Source organism: Lonchura striata, chromosome 1, assembly GCF_046129695.1.
Source record: "Lonchura striata isolate bLonStr1 chromosome 1, bLonStr1.mat, whole genome shotgun sequence".
NCBI classification, from domain to species: Eukaryota; Metazoa; Chordata; class Aves; order Passeriformes; family Estrildidae; genus Lonchura; species Lonchura striata.
The window spans coordinates 24,201,011-24,222,915 of NC_134603.1; the positions used below are offsets into that span (position 1 = coordinate 24,201,011).

At 40.7% G+C, this 21,905-nt stretch overlaps 1 protein-coding gene across 2 annotated transcripts; it reads right to left on the reverse strand.

Moving 5' to 3' along the window:
* Positions 1-2,559: 2,559 nt before the first annotated feature.
* Positions 2,560-21,892, reverse strand: LOC110477443 (RING finger protein 151). Of its 2 annotated transcripts, XM_021543216.2 has the most exons (8): positions 21,768-21,892; positions 20,150-20,224; positions 17,376-17,487; positions 16,194-16,417; positions 14,785-14,924; positions 12,852-13,014; positions 11,518-11,638; positions 2,560-10,545 (listed from the first exon to the last, which is right to left on the reverse strand). In XM_021543216.2, exons 4-8 carry the CDS (start codon positions 16,397-16,399, stop codon positions 10,288-10,290), a joined length of 888 nt encoding a protein of 295 aa, XP_021398891.1. In that variant the 5' UTR covers positions 16,400-16,417; positions 17,376-17,487; positions 20,150-20,224; positions 21,768-21,892; the 3' UTR covers positions 2,560-10,287. The 2 variants fall into 2 exon arrangements, with proteins under 2 accessions (XP_021398891.1, XP_021398890.1); XM_021543215.2 differs by lacking the exon at positions 20,150-20,224.
* Positions 21,893-21,905: the final 13 nt, after the last annotated feature.

Sequence of the window (21,905 nt, forward strand, 5' to 3'; positions counted from 1 at the left end):
TGTAAATGTAATTTATATAGGTTTTGTTGTACATCTTGGGAAATGACATTAGAAACTTAAGTCCCACACAAAGTAAAAGTTGAATAAAAGCTGTCACTAACTTCAGGGAGAATAAGTCAACATTGCTAACTTACTTTACAACTCCAGCTCATGCATTAGGAGCACAGGAGTTATTTCACTGGAAAGCAGTGTTTGCTTTCAGTTAAAAAGCAAATACTCATACCCTTAAAGTACCTGGAGTTAATTTGTTCCTTGCCTCTCCTCTGCCTAACATAGCTGAGGAGAGGACAGAGACACAGGTGTATAACCTGAGCCAACATGTCAGGTAATGATGTTAAACCTGGTCTATAAAGAGGTGGAGTTTTGTTCCTGTGATTAGACTGAGATACAGTGGAAGAAGAAATAGGATGAATAGGAATTCATAAAGAAATATCAATACTCCATTAAATTCTGAATTTATTTTCATATTGAATTCAGTGAAGTAAGGTTTTATGTGTTTGCATTCCTTTGGGCTCCAGGGGTTTCATAGAATTAACAGATTTTCAGTAGCCATTGCATTTTTGGACAGGGTGGGGTAGCCTAAAGGCCACATGCAGTATTTGCAAATGAGCTCCACTGTCAGACTTAAGTTTGATTTTCACTTACGCTTGGTCTGTTGACATTACAGAAATGCTATAGAGGGATCTTATTCAGATACTGCCCACATCATATTTTAAGTGTTTGTAAAGTATGGTAATATGTTAAATTATTATTTTACCTTTATACTGCCTGCCTCAATTAAGTAGGCTTTTAATCTGATACACAGAAAGCCCCTATTAGCTGTATTTTTCCATGGAGACTCTCAGACTGTCCCAATGCTTGGGAAGTGATTGAATAACCTATGAAAGTGAAAAACGTCTATTAATTGACTGGGTGCACCTACAGGGAACAATATCAATTCTTTAAGGGTTTAACCTTATTTAAAATAACAGATTTGGATTGGAAGCCAAACAATTTTCTGAATGGTAAAATAAGAGGGAGATGCAGTTTTACTAATAATGACTAAAATGGGTAGAGCTTTCACAGGCATTACTGTTACTAATGCTATTTTTTAAGGAGCACTGCATAAATATTTTTAAAGCTGACTCATTCCTTTATACCATGTGTTTAAGGTGGTTTTATTTTTTTAGAAATTTTACTGTTTTGAAAACTAGCAGGGATATAAATAATTTGGTTTTTGTCAGGGAATTTGAAATGAAAAGTAAAGTGTCAAGCATGGAATAAATATGTAAATATTCAGTACTGGTTCTTCAGAGTTTAAAATATACAGCATGTCACATTAGTAAGTTTCAAACTAGGAGGAAATAAAGGGTTGGTTACACTGGTGTACGAAAGCTGTGTAAATTTAAACTTGAAAAAATAAGTGTGTGTATATAATGTTTTGGGTGTGGTTTCTTTTTTCCCTTACTAATGATTTTAGTTCTGTGACCCTTCAATACAAAGTGGTTCCTTTCATGGATAAATCCAGCATGAAAAAATGCTGTTTAAAACTCAGGTGTTACTTGCTCTGCTTTTTAAAATGGGATTGCTACCATGAGTAAATAACACTTCAAAGAAGTGTTCCATTTTGCTTTTGATACTCTGGCTAAAAGACATTTTCCAGTTTTGTTTCCTGACTGGAACACCAGGAAGTGGCTAACTTCAGAGACTCCTGTGCTTACTTGATGAGCAGAACAGCAGGAGGAGGGTGAGTGAGGCAGAAGAGATTTTCAGAGCAGCACGGAGAGGCAAAGGCACAGTTTGTGTGTGGCATAGGGGTGAGACAAGTCGTGTGTATTTGGTTTTGCTTCCATAATCTTTAGCTGCTGTGCAGTCTGTAATGTGGCTGAGGGCCAGGTGCACATGGAGAGGTGTAGGAGATAAACAGGTTATCAGCCCAGATCCTGGGCTGGTCTCTGGTTGTGCCATGTTGGCTTTCAGCCTTTTTTTTTCCTGCTGAGTAAGTCCTCCATCAGCTAAGAAAATGTGTCTAGTCAGTGAAGACAGAGGACAGCATGGAGCAAATTCCTGCTTGAGTGCCCCATGTCCAGATTGCTCATGTTTAAGCAAATAAAACAGCTGGTTTTTGCTCTTCTTACATGTTCCCACCAGGGCTTTTGTAGTGGCCATAAAAAAACTTGCATTAGGAGTAAGATTCCTGCAGTTGATGGACAGAGAATGAATTTTTCCCTTCTTGCCCTTCATTGTCCTATTATCTGTGCAGGACTGGAGTGTTGTACTCCAGGAATTTTCAAATCTTTGCCTTTGCCTTCCAAGCAGCTGCTCATCCCATTCAGAAACTCCCATCTGTGAGGTGGGAGGGAAACCTGGAGAAGGGGTAGATTGAACATCTGCTTTGTTTATTGCTCCCTCTAGGAGGGGAAATGCCACCTTGTCTACTCCAGGACACCAAGCCTGTAACTGCAGTGCATTTGTGACTCCTGTGCTCTGCAGGCCAGTGTACCTGAATGTTGCTATTCCACATGATCAAGAGGGTAATCAAACTTCTGTTGATTATGTGAAGAATGAAGTGAAGCAAAATTTGTTAAATTATGGTGTAGACCCTTTATTAGTTCAACTTTTGTACAAAGCGTACTACAAAGTGATACAAAGTGTTACCATTTCTTATACACACTAGAGATTAAGATCTGTTAAATGCTGGTTTATCCTTGTGCATGTAAAGGTAGAAAATGTAAATTGACTGGCAGCGACCCATAATGCTGGAAGACGGTTCAATGTTTACTCAGTTAATAGAAAGTTGCATAGAATTGTAGGTCTTTTATAAAGGCACCTTCTGCATGGTAAAATCTCCCTGACCTACTGTACTCCATCTGACACCAGTACAGGAGAAAGGCAAGGCTAGTACTGCTCCTTGTCAATACTACCCAGCACTTCTAAGGAAAGTGGCTGTAGAAAAGCACCATGCCAGAAACATCCAAGAGGACAGCACATGGAAAACTTCATTTGCAAGGCTACCAATTTCTATAAATTGTAGGAACTGTTTACAACCAGGGACTATTAAAATGTTACTTCATACAAACACCTAAGAACAGTTCAGATCAAACCACTTTTGGCCAGTCAAAAGACATCACTATATATATATATATAAATATATATATATATAAATATATAAATATATATATAAATATATATATATATAGGTATTTTGCTGGACTGTGTAATTCCCTTCCCTTCTATGCTGTCAAGAAACTTTTGTATATAGAAGTTTCACATACCTTACTTAACAATTTGCTCTGAGTTTTGTTTCTGAATCTCCCAGGCTTGGTATTGTGACATTGTGTACTCACCTAACTGTGGATAAAGACTTAATCACCATTTAATACTAATGCCATGTTAACTCCCTGCCACACGCTGGCAGCTCACACTGGTAAGATGGCTGGTGGCACAAGCTGGTGAAGCCACATCTCTGCTTTTGGGCTGAAGGAACAATCCCACCACACTTGTTCTCTTTACTCTCCCTCTTCCAGCTGCAAAAAGCTGGAAGCAGCAATTCAAAATACAACAATTTGTACAGTTACTGTTACACTTGGAGCAGCAGTTCCACAATGGAACTGATTAAAGTGTGATTTGGTATGAGAATCGTAATACCAGTAATTCCATGCTGGAATCCTCCTGTAATGAACTTTCAGCAGTCTCATAAAATGCTAAAGTATGATCATGACTAGGGAAATATAATTTTCAAGTGAATATCTGACTTATGTCAAGTCTAGTACAATACTTAGAGTCTTAGTTTTTGTGAACAGGATTAACAGACTATTTGAAAGAGCTATTAAGAGCTGCATAATACATGAAACTGGAAAAGCAGAAAGTAGATCTATTTAATGTCAGTCTAGTCAATTGTAAGACAGGTCAAATGATGATACTTCAGCAATGCCACCCTGTGAGGGGTTCATTAGCAGAGGAAAATCTCTAGTGCAGAACCGTTACCAACCCAGAGGAATGGCATAAAGCTTAAAGTCACCAGAAGGACCTGATGCCATTAGCTATTGTGTGCCTGTTTAAAACATTTCTGAAAGTGCTTCTTTGCTGCTACAGGACACCCAAACTGACAGCCCATGCCAGCAGCTGGAGGACCCAGAGCGTTGCCACATTTCCACACTGGAAGTTCAGACTGTCAGAGCATGATAGCACACCAGAAAGTCCTTCATTGTCACCTCGGACACGTTTGCTCTTGCAGTTTCATGCCATCATTTAGAGAAAAGACAGCAGGCCAAATGTTAAGTAAACATTAAATAAACCCTATTTACCATGCTAGGAGGAATTTAGTCAGAAATGTGTGGGTGATGTTCCTAAAGCAAACAAATGCAGAGATCCCATTATGGGGAATGCACAGGGCAGGTAACTTGCTTTCTTCTGTGGTCACAACAGAAAAGGTTGGGTTACTGCCCTCTGACTCAGGAAAGATGATCCAGCTCATCAAGTTCTAATGGATTTTGAAGTAACTTTCTTCTTTACATTAGGCAACGTAGATAAAGTCACATCACAACCACACAGTTACAGTACACAGAAAAGCACTAACTGAATCTAACAGCATGAAATGTAGTGTTGTGAAAAAGCTTGGAAATAAGTGTGAATGCTGCAATAATGTCCCACAGAGCACAGACACTCACAGCTTGCTTGTTCAGAACACAAGAGTAACTGCATTCTTATTTTCTACCTATTGCTTTAATACACACACTGACGTAAGTGAACTGACCACTGAACATTTAGTGTGAATGAAGGTCTTCCCAAATTATAGCTACTGGTTTACTGTTTTAGATTGTTAAATACAGCTGCTTAAGAGATGCGCTATGGCATGAATTGGTGAGACTGCTAATGCCCCAAATACTCTCAATTACTTTACAGAAGAGCTATTTATGTCAGGTTTTAAGTACACAAGACCAGTTTTTAAATATGTAAGACCTGAATATGTGCACAACCGCCTCAGTGGTACTAAAGAAACAGCAAGTTAGAAGGATTTATTAATGCCCAAAATTCAGACAGCTCTGACCACAAATCTTCATAATGTAGACTGTGTGTTAAAGAAGATTACTGCCTCTTTCTTTGGTTATGCTATTAGCTATAAAAGCATTGCTCTGAGTGACAGCAAGGCATGCACAGTAATGCAGTTGCTTTCTAAACTATAAAATTAACATACAGGTGGTTGAACCTGCACACATTTTCCTGAGCCTCCAAAACTGATTTAATACATTCAGTAAACAGAAGGCCAGATATCTCTATAGTTAGTCCACTGATAAGCTGAGAATATGGCTTAGTTACACCACTGAAAGCAACATGAACAGGCTGTATAAAAAGTTTGGAGAAAGTCTTGGAACAGATTTCTCATGCAGTGCTTACAGATAAATGTAAGCCTCCTTGATTTGTGGGTCTGTTAAAAAATCCTATTGCAAACTTTGAATCATAGAATCATCAAGGGTGAAGGAGACCGAATTCAACCCAGAACTAGCCCTGCAAACCCAAAACCACTGCTCAGCCCCAGATCCTGACAACTCTTCAACACCTTTAGGGATTGTGACTCTACCAGCTCCCTGGGCACCCTATTCCAACACTTGACCACCCTAACAGAGAGAAAATTTTTTTCTAACATCTAATCTGAATCTCTTCTGTCTGAGCTTAAGGCCATTCCCTCTTATCCTCTCACTACAGACACAGTAGTAGAGACCAGTCCCCACCCTGCTACACTCTCCTCTCAGGGAGTTGTAGTGAGTGAAGAGGTCTCCCCTGAGCCTCCTCTTCTCAAGACTAAACAAACGAAGCTCTTCCAGCTGCTCCTCACAAGACAAACTTTCTAGACCTTTAATGAGCTTTGTTGCCCTTTGCTGGACATGCTTCAGCATTTCAAACTCCTTTTCAAAGCTAAGGGCCAAAACTGGACAGAGCACTCGAGGTGTGGCCTCACCAGTGCCAAATACAGAGGGACAATCACTGCCACACTATTTCTGATACAGACCAGGATGCCACTGGCCTTCTTGGCCACCTGGGCACACGTTGGCTCTTATTAGCCTGGTTGTCAACCAGCACACCCAAGTTCCTTTCTGCTCTCTTGAGCCACTCTGTCCTCAGCACTGCATGTGGTTGCTGCAACCCAAGTGCAGAACCCATCACTTTGCCTTACTGAACCTTGTGCATTCATCCTTGGCACACTGATCAAGTCTGCAGAGCCTTCCTACCCTTGAGCAGATCAACACTCCCATCCTACCTGGTGTTGTCTGCAAATTTACTCAGGATGCACTCAATCCCCATGTCCAGATCATTAATAATGGTGTTAAACAAGACTGGCCTAAATACTGAGCCCTAGGGACTAGTGACCAGCTGCCAAATAGACCTAGCTCCATTCCTTACCACTCTCTGGGCCTGACAACCAGCCAACTTTTTATCCATTGGAGAGTCCATCCATTCAAGTGCCACACAGCCAGTTTTTCTAGGAGGACGCTGTGGAAGATGGTGTGAAATGCTTTACCGAAGTCTAGATAGACAACATCCACAGCCTTTCCCTCATCTTCTCAGCAGGTCACTTAGTCATATGAGATCAGATCAGTCAAGCAGGACCTGCCTTTCTTCAATCTATGTTGTCTGGGCTTGATCCCTTGGTTGTCCTGCATGTGCCATGTAATGGCACCCAGGATGATCTCTTCCAGAGCCTTGCCCAGAGCTGAGGTCAGGCTGACAGGCCTGTAGATTCTCAGATCATCCTTCCAACCGTTCTTGTAGATGGGTGTTACCTCTTCTAATCTCCAGTCAGCTGAAACCTCCAATTAAGCAGGACTGCTGATAGACGATTTAAAATGTTTTGGCAAATTTAGAGAATTCACAAAATCACTGGGTTGGAAGAGACCTTCAAGATCATTGAGTCCAACCCATGCCCTAGCACCTCAACTAAACTATGGCACTGAGTGCCAGTCTTTTTTTAAACACATCAGGGATGGTGACTCCACCACTTCCCTGGGCAGACCATTCCAGAACTTTATCACTCCTTCCATGAAAAACTTATTCCTAATATCCACCTATATTTCCCTTGGTGCAGCTTGAGACTGTGACCTCTCATTCTGTCAGTTGCTGCCTGGAGAAAGAGACAAACCCCCACCTGACTAAAACCACCCTTCAGGAAGTTGTAGAGAATGATAAGGTCACCCCTGAGTCTCCTTTTCTCCAGGCTGAACACCCCCAGCTCCCTCAGCTCTTCCTCACAGGGTTTGTGTTCCAAGCCCCTCACCAGCCTTGTTGCCTTGCTCTGGATGCACTCAAGCATCTCAATGTCCTTCCCAAACTGAGGGGACCAGAACTGGACACAGCACTCAAGGTGCAGCCTCACCAGTGCCAGTGAGTACTTTTGCCAGTTCCCTCATTACTCTGGGGTGGATCCCATCGGGACCCATAGCCCTGTGAGTGTCTAACTGGCACAGCAGGTCACTAACCATCTTGTCCTGGACTATGGGGACTTCACTCATCTGTCCATCAACAACTTCCATCTCAGGGAGCTGGGTATCCTGAGGACAACTGATCCTGATATTGAAGACCGAGGCAAAGAAGGCATTAAGTACCTCTGCCTTTTCCTCAACCCCTGTCACTACACCACCCTCTGGAGTCAACTAATGGTGGAGACACTCCTTGACTGCCCCCCCACTTTGCTGTCAGTGCATTTATAGAAACTTTTTTGTTGTCTAAATGTAGTGGCCAATGCAAGTTATAGTTGGGTTTTGCCCCTTTCAATCTTCTTCCTACATGACCTTGCGATGTCCTTACAGTCCTCCCAAGTTACCTGACCATCCTTCCAGAGGTGATATATTCTCATTTTCCCCCCTAAGTTCCAGCTTAAGTTGTCTGTTAACCATGCTGGTCTTTTCCCTCGACAACTTGTCTTTCCACACATAGGGACAGTCTGTTCCTGAATATTTAACAATTCATGCTTAAAGCACATCCAGCCTCCCTGGACTCCTCTGGCCTTCAGGACTGACTCCCAAGGGACTTGGTCATTCAATGTTCTAAACAGGCCAAAGTCTTTTCACCAAAGTCCAAGCAGAAGTTTTGCTGCTGCCCTTCCTTACTTCACCCAGCACAGAAAACCCTAATAGTTTGTGGTAACTCTGCCCAAGATGGCCACTGACCATCACACCACCACCAGTCTTTCTTTGGCCACAAGCAACAGGGCCCCTCCTCTGTTAGGCTCATTTATCGGTTGTGTTAGTTAGAAAGCTGTCTTCCACACATTCCAGGAACCCCCTAGGCTGCTTCCTCTCTGCTGTATTTCCAGCAGACATCTCTTAGGTTGAAGTCACCAATGAGCACAAAGGCTGTGACTGTGACACCTCCGCCAGCTACTCGTAGAACGCCTCATTAGCCTGTTCCTGGCTGGGTGGCCTCTAACAGACTTGCACCAAGATGTCAGCCCTGCTGACCTTCCCTGTGATCCTTAGCCAGAGGATCAACCTCGTCATCTTCATCAATTTCAATACAATCAGAACACACCCTATTGTACAGTGCTATCCAACCACCTCTCCTGCTTCACCTGTCTCTTCTAAAGAGCTTATCTCCAGCCATTGCAGCACTCCCATGAGGTGAGTCATCCCACTATGTTTCTGTGATGGTGACATGAAAACTTTCCTGCTGAACAGCAGCTTCCAGCTCCTCCTGCTTGCTGCTCACACTGTGTGTTGGTAGAGATGCACTTTAGCTAGGTCAATGGTTTTGCCTGCACCACAGACCTGCCACCCTAGGTTCATCTCTAGTGATCCTCCACTTTCTGAGGTGCATACTGGTACATTTGCCTCAGGGGAGGTGGAGAATAGCTCTATCAGTCAATCTCTTCCTCAGATGCTCTAATGCCCCCTAACCCTGCCAACCCCCTCCTTTGAGTTGTACTGCTAAGCAGAGCAGATCACTGACCTACTCACACTCACAGGGGTGTTCTGTTACCCTCTGATGCCAGTGCTAGGCTCTGGCACTCCCTGAAGCCTGCTTGAGCACTAGCACAGATGTCTGAAGCCCAAGTGACTCTGCAAATATTCATCTCTTGTGCATATCAAGTAGTCTTAAACCTGCCACAAAAAAATTAAGAACACACTAGGTATCTATATATAAAGACATTGAGTACCAAATGAACTGGTCTTATGCTTAAAAGATCCTGTAGAAATACCTGATACTTTCACATAAAAAAGCTTCAAATTTTTAAGTAAGAAGCAAACTTAAAAAAAACATTCCCACAAACTCGAAGTTATTCCCACATCTGTTTAAAGGATTTTAAGTTATTCTACTACCTTGGGCTTTAGTATTAGTCTTTTAAGTGTGTTATCAGCCTTGAAAATGAGAAGAAGCTCTAAAGCAACAGTCAACCTCACCCAAAGCTGTTACACAGCAGAAGAATTACATTTTAAAGTGCTTGCTTTCCACCTTTGAAATAAGACCTTCTACAGAATACAAACAAACCAAATCTTGTTAATTTCTATTACTGACTTACTAATTCTACTATTCACTTTCCCCCAGATTAAGTACATCTCAAATGGTCACATTTGCTTTTTTGTTTCAAACAGGGATACTGAAATAGTTTTTTCTTCGTGGTCCATAATAGTCTGTGTCTTTTTAAAAGGCTGTAGCTTTCAGTCTTGAAAGATTCCTGTAAGTGGTACAGTAAAGAAAGAATAAATCAAGTCTACTTTCCCTTTTCTATAAAAACATCAACTAAAAATATATCTTCCAATTACTGGTTTTAATGACCAGTATACCCTCTCGAAAAAAATCTTCTGTTTATTTTTATGGCCCCAAAGGAAATACAGTTGTAATTTAGACTTCAAAAAAACTCAAGTAAATCAGAAATTATATAAAGTTTACCAATCATTCAAAGAGTTTACCAGAAGCCAGTATTTTAAGAAAATGCTTTCTGAGCTTAGTACTATTTAGATAACTGTAACTTCCCTAGGTTTTCTTTTTACACTCTGTGGAAAATGATGGGAGCCAAGTACATTCTATAGAGATCAAAAAGTCTCAGTTTATTCCAATTATGCATGTACAATTAGACCTGTTATAATGAAGCTCATACATATTGCAAAAGCTAAGCTCCTTATTGGTGTATCCTAAAAAGGTCAACCCCACCTTTGGGGACTTTCTATGCTTGCTTTGTTTCCCCTTGGGGACTTTCCATGTCTGATTATGCTTATCTTTTTGCTGTCTGTTCTGCTGCTAGGAACTAGCTTACCCAAGGACATGATATTGTTGCTACATATCCACTATTGCTACACTAACTGCAATTTTCAGCTATTGCTTCACTAACTGCAGGTAGTCATGGCCTCTCTCCTGCAGCCACTCATCCACAAAACTCTCTAGTCGTGTCAAAGGACGGAAATTTGACTTCCTGCTTCCCTCTGTAGTAGTCAATCTGCAGTCCTTCTGCAGCCCCTTCAGCAGCTCCATTAACTCCCGTTTTTCCAGCTCTGCCTGCTCCAGCTCCTGACGGTGCCGTCTCTCCGCAGCCACCAGAGACCGTACATCTGACATCATTCGTGACATCTGACTCTGAAATGCAAATACAAATTTACTGCAAGAAACAAACCCTCTTCTAATGACGGTGCAGTGAAGTCGAACTGGCCATGCACACAGGGTGATGGAGTCTTCAGAATAAAAACCACCAAAATAATTTTTTGATAGTGCAATAAATGTAAACTATTTGAGACACAATCCAGCATTCACCCTGTGGGATGGTCTTGTTCTAAAGATTCCAGTATGTTTTTCAAAAATATTTTGGTTTTGTATTTTGTTTCTTACAAAGTATGATAAGAAACAGCCAATTTACTCACTTGCTACTTTTATTTTCTATTTTAAGAATCCAAACAAAAGATGGTTGTGGTTTTGTTCAGATACACTCTTCAAGGATTTAACTTAAAATCCAGTAAAAATAAAAATGTAAATTATAAAGTTTTAAAAAACTTTATAAAGCTTTTCAAAACTATTGTTTTAAAAATCACTGCTCTGTGATATAATAAAAAGATGACGAATAAAAGGATAAGACAGCTTTGCTTTTTACTTGATGAAGTTTACTGCGAACCTTTCTAACCTTCTGACCACAGTGTAAATACCACTGCTGGCAACAGGGCTCTGTGCCAGCTCTGGACTAAGCCACTTTGAATAGCAATTAAAAATGGAGCTGGATGTTTAATTACATCCAGTTTGTGATGTATACTCTATATTTAGACACTGAAATCAGTTTCAGATTGATCTGTTGACAGTGTTACACATGAACAGAACATGGATGGAGCACCCAGCTGAGCTCCAGTGAACCTGAAGCAGATAAGCCATAGGAATACAGCATCCAGCCTGCTTCTCCACAGAGCTAACCTGGCAAAGCTTTGATGGCTTTGCTTCCCATACTTAATGCCATCTTCCTCTGTATGAGACTTTATTTACAAAATAAGAAACTGCTACAGGGAAAAGCAAAAAGCTAGACTGTTAAAGAGAGGAAAAAAAAAAAAAAAAAAGGATTGTATTTACCTTTAGTTCTTCAATTTCATTTTGCAGAATACTCTCTTTTTGGACCATATGCCTTCTCTGTGAATCTAACCTTGACTCCATCTCATGTTTTGCCTCCTCCACTCTGCAGATAATTTCTGACCTAAAAAGTTTATTTCTCCTTGTTACATCTTGTAAACAGAGAAAAGAATAATCTTCAAAATCCAGAAAACCTTCTTGCAGCCAAAGAGACTGAAGTGATTCCCACCAAGCTCTACAGGATGTTTCTGTAGAGGCATGATTTATTAATTTAAAATTAAAAAAAACAATAGCATGAAGAAGTGCATTGTGTCCAGGGGCATTAAAGTTCCCATGAGGAACCTATAGAAGGACAATCATATACTATTTCTCAAATAATTCCAAGAGCTCAAGAAGGTGTATTTATGACTTTATGTATTTATGACTTTTCTGCTGTTTGCCTACAGTATGTGCTTGCTGAGTGTTACGAACTAGAGGCAGCCAAGATAAAATGTCTGAATCCTGTAGTACTGCTCAATACTCTTTTTCAATCTAAATGATTCCATGATTCTGTGTAATCTTCACTTTTATGGTGGACTCTAAATGAGAGTGTGCAGTAAACTGTTACAGCCTAGTCACTCACATAGCTCCACAGCCAAAACCAGATGGCACTCCATTAACCTTTTGAATTCAGAGACCAGGTAGCAGAATCACTCGTGTCTCAATGCATTTAAACTATATTTGAGTGTAGCTTCACAGCAGTGCTCAAAACCACAACACTTAGGAGCTGACATATACAGATGGGACGGAGCATGAGGGGGAAAAAGAAAATTACAATTAGAATATAATGAAAAGGGAAAGCTACAGAAACATACATAAAAGGAAAACAAGGATGCTGTTAAGAAGAGTCATATTCACTGACTGTTAATCTACCAAATTAAAAAAAAAAAAATCAAAATTAGACCTTCAGTGGTTGAATCTACCTGTACCTGCCCAAATAATATTTTTATCTTCTCAATCTGTAAAAACATGAACTAAATACAATTATTAAATAACATGGCTTTGTAACAGGCCAATGGAAAAATGAAATTGCCACCTTCAATAAGGTTGCAGTTCTGTTCAACTGTAAGCAATGGTATTTTAAGATCTATAATAACTTGGAAAAAAAATCCCTACTACAAAAGAATCAAAACAGCAAGAATTTAAATTCTATGCTGACACGTAATAAAATTCTGGCCCCAAGTAATTAACGGATGATTTAACATATACCAGAATCCAGTGCTAGTATTTCAAAGTGCTTCATGCAGTGACTTGAAGCCCAGCCCAACGGAGACACGAGAGAAAGAGAAGCTTGGTACCGAAGCAGCTCCAGCTCGGTCCTTAGCTCGGCCACACAGTTGTGCTGCGTGTCCTCTGCGCTGAGGACGGTGTAGCCGCAGCCGTTGGGGCACTCCCGGCTCCGGTACTCGCACACCGCCAGGTGCCCGTCCAGGTTCCGCCGCTCGATCTGCACGGTACAGCCTCAGCAAGGGGAGCAAGGCAAGACTGTCAGCTACAGCAAAAGCATTCTCAGTCATCCAAACAATCCCTCAAGAGTGACTTCTTTAGGATGCGAAATATGGCAGTTACACACACACAGCTACTAATTCAACGCTCTCAAGATGTCTTATTAAGATACTTAACCACTAACTGAACATACTGAAAGGTTGGAAGGAGGTATTTTCTGTAAAGTCTTCTATTGCTGGTCTGGCATTAAATCAATTTCAGTAATGACAATCCTGATGCCAAGCTAAGACACTAGCAGCTTGCCTGTGCTACCACAATATATGGTAATGACTAGAATTTACAAAGAATACATATGTGTAAAAAAAGCATTATGCTACCAAACTTAGAGAAAAGTCCAAAGATGTAGTAAAGAGAGATGTGGGTGAGATGGAATGTAAACTTGGTCTTGTCCATAATGCGCTAGATCATAATAATAAGTTACAAAATTTATTTATGAACATTTAATAACTCATACAAAGATAGAAATATTTCCACAGAAATTCTAGGATACAAACTTTGCAGTTTGGTAGTAATTAAAAGTAAAATGTAAAGAATCAAAAATAAGCACTATATAAATTATTGCTATATATAACAATCTAAACTTGAAGTTTGTAGTCTCAACTTATGAAGTCAAATTTAGGAAGTTTGTAGTTTAATTGTTGAGGCTCACTTTCTCGAAATACACATTTGCATTTAATTTGAAGAGAATATCAACTTAAGGAAACTGAAACAATGGAATATTGACACTTCCCAACAAACCATGCCAGAAAATGACAAATGAGTTATCTAGAAGAGCTTTACTAATAAATATAATGATTTGTAATTGAGGTACTCAAAATACACTCCATGTACTCTTGGGAAAGAGTTCAAGAGATGTAAGAGCCTTCACACCCCAGACACCCAGTGTGGTGTAAAAACACAAATCTGTAAAACACTGTAAAATACATAAATCTGTAAAACACTACTGTTTTTGTAGGAAGTAGAACAGGTGAATCAATCATCTGCAGAAATCACTTCTGAGAAAAATTATAACTTCTAGCAGAGCAATTCTAGTACCTTAATAATATCATAATTAATTACAATGGCAGACTCAATGATGCTCTTAACATCATTAATTAGATTTTAACTTTATCTAGGTACAGACAACATTTCAACATTTCAAATTAATTAATCTGGGAAATTTTAACAGTATGTTCCTTTTTAGAAGTATGGTTTTTTCTCAGGAGGTGTAGCCTTGCTTTAATAAAAACCTCAACATGAGCAATTCTAACTAGAATTTAGCTAGAATAATTCTTATTTCCAAGATACATTCTTGCTAAAACTATGTCACAGAGTTGGCAGCTGCACATGCACCAGGCAACCAGGTGTTTTATAAATAAGTTATGATCCTTAAGTCTTCTGCAGGGGCTACTGCATTCATTCAAACATCAAAACATGCAGTCAGAACTGGAAAACAAATTCATAACTTGACAGAAAGCAAAACTAATGCACTATTAAATTTCCATACATTTGAAGTTCATCATATTAATTTTGGTTAGTTTTTGGATAAGAAACAGTTGCTAATCATCATGACTGCCATAAACTGGTACTATATTTTGTTCAAAAACAGTACTTTAACGAGCAGATCCTGCCAAAGCTTTGAATTTCTGTTAGAAAATAAGGACCATTATTGCAGTTCTGTTGATGGGAACATGACAATTGTGTTTGTTTAATATAAAGGATTCAACTTCTTTGTATGTTACTCACCAGCATTGGAGCAAGGTATCTGACTGTACTCACACTCCTTTTCATGCCTGTCTATAGACTCCAGAGAACAAACCATTTCGCAGCCATACTCTCTGTTTCTGCAATGTAGCTGAAGACGGTTTAAATCATTTTTCATATATCTATATGCAAAGAAAAGAATTTGTTCTTAAATCTGGGAACATTATTGAAAAATTTGTATTTTCAGCTTTTGGGAAAAGAAAGCAAGATTGTAATCTCCTAATCACATTTCCTAATCATAATTAGGATTCCTAATCACAATTAGGAAAAAATTGTGAGTAAGTAGCTGAATTTATTTGTTTTTTTAAGAATTCAAGTGACCATATCAGAAAAAAAAGCTTGAAAGAAACAATGCTAATGAAAAATTCAGTCTCCAAATCTAAATGCACAAATGAAACCTTTATTTTTGAATAATTTTTAATCATGACCTTTCACTGGCTCAGCCGATATTATCAATAACAAACATCAGGGCCACTCATTTGCCATTTAAATTCTGTTTCTAAACATGCCAGACTATAAAGGACTGCAGCGAGTACAGATTAAAAAAAAATCTAAAAGTTAAACTCTAGTGCTCTGTCGACACTATAGTTAGCTTCCAGATAGTAAAATCTCATGAATGAAAAATTATGTTATAAGCGCTAAGAAAGTTAAATTTACTGTAGCTGGAGACTTTAAATAATAACTGCTAATCTGAGCAAGATTAGATAATGCAGATGTTAAACAACAAGCTGTGTCTACTGTTGAAACTGTTTTGTTCTGACACTAGCAGGGAATGAACCATTTAAAATACAACAGTTTGTTTGGGAAAGACCAACAACAATCATATGGTCCAACTGCCTGACCAGTTACCGAAGGCACTAGTGACAACAGCCTGCTTTACATGACAAGGTGGTTCACAACAGACATTCTTATGTCTAAAGATCTTTTTAGAAAGGATTTGAAGGTCAGAAATTTGGTTAATATCTCCAGAAATTGTTAATTACAAATTAACTGCAGCATCTAAGACTGAAAAGAGGTATAGAGTGTGTAGTGTGTGTAGTGACTGGCATTTGCTTGCTTTCTCTAAATTCAAGTATGGAAAAGTTTATATGGAATACCTGTAAAGGATATTCAGAACAATATTCAGACAGGTATCTAGAATCAGCATTCAAGACATAAAAAGGTGGAGAACAAACTAAGTGTCCTTTCAGTTTTGAAAGCCTAACACCCCAGAAGTTAGTCACAATAAATAGAAAATGCTAATGTTTTCATGTAAGTAGTTGGTGTCTGCCACAGGCACACTGGATAAAGACAGCCTGAGCAACAGTATCGACAGGAGATGAAGCTGTGCAAGCAAAATGGAGAAATCCTAAATTAATGTAATTTCAACACACAGCAAGATTATTGGATACCTGTAGAGAGGTCGTAACAAAGACACATCAATCACTTGTCTGTCTTCAGGGCAGTTACTGTGATGAACAAGCCACCCATGGATACAGGCACTGCAGAAAGCATGTTCGCAAGGAGCCTGCAGTGGATCTTCTAACACATCTCGGCAGATGGAGCACAACAGCCCCTCGTTAACATAGCCCACAAAGCGCTCAATATCATAACCCATGCTCTCCACACCTTCAACCTATTCAAAAACCACAAACACACAGAAATAAAGCAATCTTTGTGCTGAATCTGTATGGGTAGATCCACAAAGAGGCCTGAAAGCAATTCGAAAAACATGGAGAACTTAATGTGAATAAAGAAGTGAATGTGTGAATACAAACAAACATTTACACACTTCAGAAACTTTCGGATTTAAGCAGGAATTTGAGACTTGTACTGCTGGATGTCAGAATCACAATTTTCATAAAGAAATTTCGAACTCTGAAAGCAAAGACTTTGGCACAGAGGAGCTGTGCTTCTTCTGAACACATTATTGAATAATTGTAGCAGCCACTGTGAAACAGAGTTTCTATTTACATTAACTCTACCTGAAGCAGAAACATCACAGAAGTTTAAATGCAAATGTTTGCTTTCCATTTTAATACCTTTCATTTAATGCCTAACAAACTTACAAAACGGTTGGTTCTTACCAACAATAGCTGTGGCACTTTTAGCTAGCAAAGAGTGGATTGATGAATTGCACATCACTTAAGATATGGCTTTCATACTGAAAAAAAAGATTCTCTCGTCACTGTAGACCTCCATTCCAGAGGGAACAGCATGAAATCTCCACATGATTAAAGACATACTTAATATTCAGGAAGTAAAAGAAGCCAAAACTTCAGCTAACCCAGAAATCATAAAGAGCTACTGTCTTTTCCTACATGATCTATTATATAAAACTGAGGCATTTTTGAATGGATTTGAAAGCTTTGTGAAGAAGAACTAATGCACAATCTGCCTTCATCTAAATCCTATAATGAAAAACCTTTGGAATTTGCTAAAACTCCACAGAACTAGCTTAAAAGAATCAGTTTTAGGCTGTAAATTGCTCCTTGACATGTAAAGTAACTTCTGTAAACCCAGTGAGACTCATGAAAGAGGTTTTCATTAGTTATGAGGTTTTCTAAATAAAATAGAAGAGGAAGAGATCTTACCTTTGTAGATTTTACTACCTAGATATGTAGTTTGCCCAAATACTTCAGAAAGTTTTCTGATCAGTAAGGCATGTAATGCTTCCTTCAGTTTCTCTTCACTCCTTTATTATGCCTATGAGAAAAATTAGGAAGAGTAAAGCTCAGTAGTGTTTACTAAGTTACTGAGTCTATGTCTAACAAGCCAGCTACTGAATAGATGCTATCCTAACAGCCCATTAAAACCAAGTTTTCCAAAGCAAGCCACTGAAAACCTACAATTCAACACAGGAAAATTGACTAGATTAATGTGAAAATAATCATCAGTCTCTGTTTCAACTACTACTGATGCAGATATTTATCACAAAACTGAACACTCTGCTGATGATCAATTCTGAAGCCAGTTATCTTCTTAAAACTGAAGACAACAGAATCAGTATTACTGAAAAGTAGCAACTGAAATCTGGTAAAATTATATTCCTTAAAAAGATGGAAGTTCCTTATCTACCTGTTTTTATCCAGCCATGACAGGCAGTTCATTTTTAAAACAAAACCATTACAAGTTTGTTGTATTGGCAGATATAATTGCTGTGTAGAATAACTAGGGTTGCTCACTTAAAACATCATAAAAGATGCCATTATTAAACCCCTTAAGTTATGCCAGAGGACTTAAACAGCATATATAGATTAGATAATATGAACTGTAAGTCTAACACTTTGCTTTGGTTTGGTGAATTCCAGAGGATTCTGCTTTTAGAAAACTTTCAAGGACAGATAAGAGAGCAAAACTATGTACTTCTACTGTCCTAGAGTTTCTGTTCTTCTAGAATTGTGGATGCTGTGAGCTACATTTTGCACAAACACTGCTTAGTCCCTGAGGACTAAGTCTTCAAGACACTCTTCAGCACATTTTAGCAAGTTTGAAGACTAATGGAATGCAGGAAAGAGTATTTTTATCAAATGGGGAACAAAAATTTTACTTGTGCTTAACAGAGAAATGAAGTGCAACAGCAGCAATATATATATTATACACATATGTTTCTGTATATAAATATATATAGATGTATACAGCCCTAGCCTAACTGAAGTTCAAATGAAGAGCGGATGGGAACTTTGAGACAAAAAATACAATCAAGGGGGATTCTTCAGGACATTTTGAAGACTCATGTTGGATCAGCAAAACACAGTGCTGGAACCTTTCTGGCAATGGATCTGGGACCTATGACAACAGCTGGTACTGAAGTCCCAGACTTCTGCCAGTAGAAGTTTTCTGACCTGATGAACCAGAGATATTTTCTTATCAATTTCAAGAAATGCACCTTAGTCAAGAGATAAGCAGAGGGAGAGCATCTGATGAATGTCATGCACTTTAGCAGTACAAATCACTTTACCCAGTATCTTTACCACAAAATGAGATAATTTTCAGCTTCTCCTTATCTCCAGAAACTTCCCTCTTCTCCATTTGACCTCAAAACTTATTTTCCCGATTCTACTACAATTCACCAATTGTCACACTCTTTTTGATTGCACCTAGAAATTACATTAGTTTGTTGAGAGATGTCAGTTGCTTGCTTAAGCAAGTAACTTCTAAATAGATTAAGTCACTTAGAATTACAATACTCTGTTGATGTAGAATGCTGTTTGCTTATATCTACTTGCTTAGCACGTGTAGCTTGGGTTGCTGGAAGCCTTAGGCTGAAAGCTAAGGAATTTTACCTAGACATGCTTTTGGCTGGAACTGAGTTAATTTCCTTAGCAATTTTCCCAGTAGCTGCTACAGTGCTTCGCTTTGCCTTTAGAATGAAAAGAATGCTGCCAACACACCAATGTTTTAGTTGTTGCTAAGTAATGTTTATCCTAAAGTCTAGGACTTTAATTTAGTTTCCCATGCTCTACCGGGGAGCAGGTGCACAAGTAGCACAAACCAAAAGATAAGGAGCTGATGGTCATCAGCAGAAACTGCAACTCAGTAACAGTTAATAACATGGACATGGAGAGAGAATCCAATAAGCTGTTTAGAAGAGCCCAGACCAAAAATCACCACTGGACTAAAAGGGCTGTGTGAAGAGCATGTAGGGGAGGGTACATAAATTGTAAGGGTATCATTGTGCAGGGATTTCTTTGTTTGTGAGAGAAAGCACACAAACTGTGACATGCTATTTGCTCTTTATTGTTTCATGAGTTTTATTTTCCCCTGCAGTTCTGGACAAGTAAAAATCCCCTCCAGAATTCACAGGTATCAAGCAATTTTTCAACAGTTGTCATCCCACATTGTTTGTCAGCAGATGCACATCCAAAACCAGCCCTGAGCTGTGGACTTCACTGCCCTCTAACAGAGATTTGGTGAGGATATAGTAACAGGGAGAATACAGATGGGATGTAGTTCCCAACAACATCATCACATAGCTTGCCAAATGCCTGGCACTAATCAAAGCTATTCCACTGTGAAAGTCAGGACACCAAAATGAAATTAGTGACCTTCACTTTTGCATCTGCAGTAGCTTCTGCATTTTAAAAAATGCTTCTTTTTCATGTGACAAAACAAAGCATAACTGTTTGAAAGGCTGGAGTGAACCACAACAGAACTACAAATGTGCATGGCTAAGAAAGCATTTTCAGAAATGCTAGAGGAACAGTCTATGCAGGATCCAGGGATGAGGTGGCACTGAGACATGACATTCCTTCAGCTTTTATTTTCAGAAATCCTGCTATACAGAAGCAATATTTTAGTGTTTTTTGCCACTCTAACACTGTAAGCCACTTCAAGCCAGCATCAATGCCCAAAGGGGCAGACTCACCCCTTCAACTGTGACTGTACAAGTGGTTTCTCAGGCACTTGATGCATCACTCTGAGTAACTGACCTGTTTTAAGACTGAATTGGGGGAAAAAAAATAACTTTGGCAGTTTTATTACGATAGCTCAAACCTATGTATCCACAAATTAATATGCTCCCCACCTCCTCCTCTGAATCAGTGAGAACAGTCAATGTGCTCTGTTCCTGAACTGGCTCATGCAACTCACCATATAGACAACCATACCCTGATTTAATTTCTTGTAGATGGCTCAGCAAAAGCTCTAGGGACTGCATAAGCAGGGCATGACCAGGGATAAGAAACTGCAGCCAGGGCAGAAAGGGAAGCAAGGCAGACAGCAGCAGTCTGTGGTCAGTGATGCTGAGAGATGCTACTCCCTCAGCTCAGCTCTCTAGAGCGGTACATTGGGGAGCTGGATGAACATTCATGTAAAAGGAAGAGAGGAGGGTAAGAATAAATGAACAGCAAGAGCACCTTACACTGATGCAAAAACCTGATTTTTTTTTTTTAATATAAAAAATACGAGGCAATTTAAGGCCTCTTCCAGGAACCACGTAACCACTATAGCTATTTTGACAAAGAACATTTTTGTACAACACTTGTCCTGCAAAACCTAGTCAGAACAGAGCCATCCATGACCTGCCTTGCACAGACCAGAGTCCAGAGAAGGGCAATGGAGTTGGTGAAAGATCTGGAGCACAAGTCCTGTGAGAAGGGGCTGAGGGAGCTGGGGTTGTTTAGCCTGCATAAAAAGGCTCAGAGCTTTCGGTCCACCTGAAAGGAGACTGCAGCCAGGTGAGGGCTGGTCTCTACTCCCGGGCAATAAGTGACAGGATGAGAGGCCACTGACACAGGCTGTGCTGGGGGTTGTGTTTCAGCTTGGACAGCAGAAGAATTTCTTCACAGAAAGGGTGGCCAGCCACTGGAATGGGATTGATTATCTCAGAGGTCTTTTCCAACCTAATTAATTCTGTGAGCACCTCAGCCCTCCCTACAAGCACCTTCGAGCACAAGGTGCAGGGCTGGGCTCTGACACCCCGAGCCAAGCCCAGGGTCAGACCTCGGAGCTGTGCGAGGGGGAATTGTGTACAAGGAACAGAGGAAAGGCCACCGGATTCGGCCTGGGAAGGCGCTTCAGGGACGGACAACGATCCTGATCCCAGGGCACAGAGCTGGCCCAGAAAAATCTGGAGAAGCAACCCGACACCAAGGAACAGCACCTGCGCTGGCTCAGGCAGCGACAAACACCCTCACAGCTGCACGCACCCTCACAGCTGCACGCACCCTCACAGCTGCACGCACCCTCACAGCTGCACGCACCCTCACAGCTGCCTTCCCCACGCGGCGGCGCTGCTGCCGCCGGCCCGGCACCGGGCCCCAACAACGCTGAGCACAAAGCCGCCCGCCCCGGGCCCGGGCCCAGCCCCGCTGCCCCCACCCGTCCCGCCCGGGCCCCGTCTCGCCCCGGCCCCGTCTCGCCCCGTCCCTCCCGGCCCCAGCCCCGCTGCCCCCGCCCGGGCCCCGCTGCCCCCTGCTCGGGCCCCGCTGCCCCCTCCCCGGTGCCCCCGCCGCCTCCGCCCGGCCCCGGCCCCGCTCGCTCACCCGCCCGCCGCCGCTCGCTGTCGCACAGCCGAGCTTCCCTTTACGGCCGCTCTCGCTTGACGGCGGCGCGACGCAGCCGCTCCGCCATGCTGTGCGCGGCAGAGGCCGCGGACCGGCACTCCGCATGCGCGGGCAGCG

Excerpts from the sequence above, each read along its gene's own strand:
- LOC110477443 (XM_021543215.2), bottom strand. The coding sequence starts at position 16,399 with ATGGGTTATGATATTGAGCGCTTTGTGGGCTATGTTAACGAGGGGCTG. Across the intron at positions 14,925-16,193 it reads TTGTTACGACCTCTCTACAG|ATATATGAAAAATGATTTAA; the intron begins GTATCCAATAAT and ends CTTTGCATATAG. Across the intron at positions 11,639-12,851 it reads ACCGAGCTGGAGCTGCTTCG|GTCAGAAATTATCTGCAGAG; the intron begins GTACCAAGCTTC and ends TAAACTTTTTAG.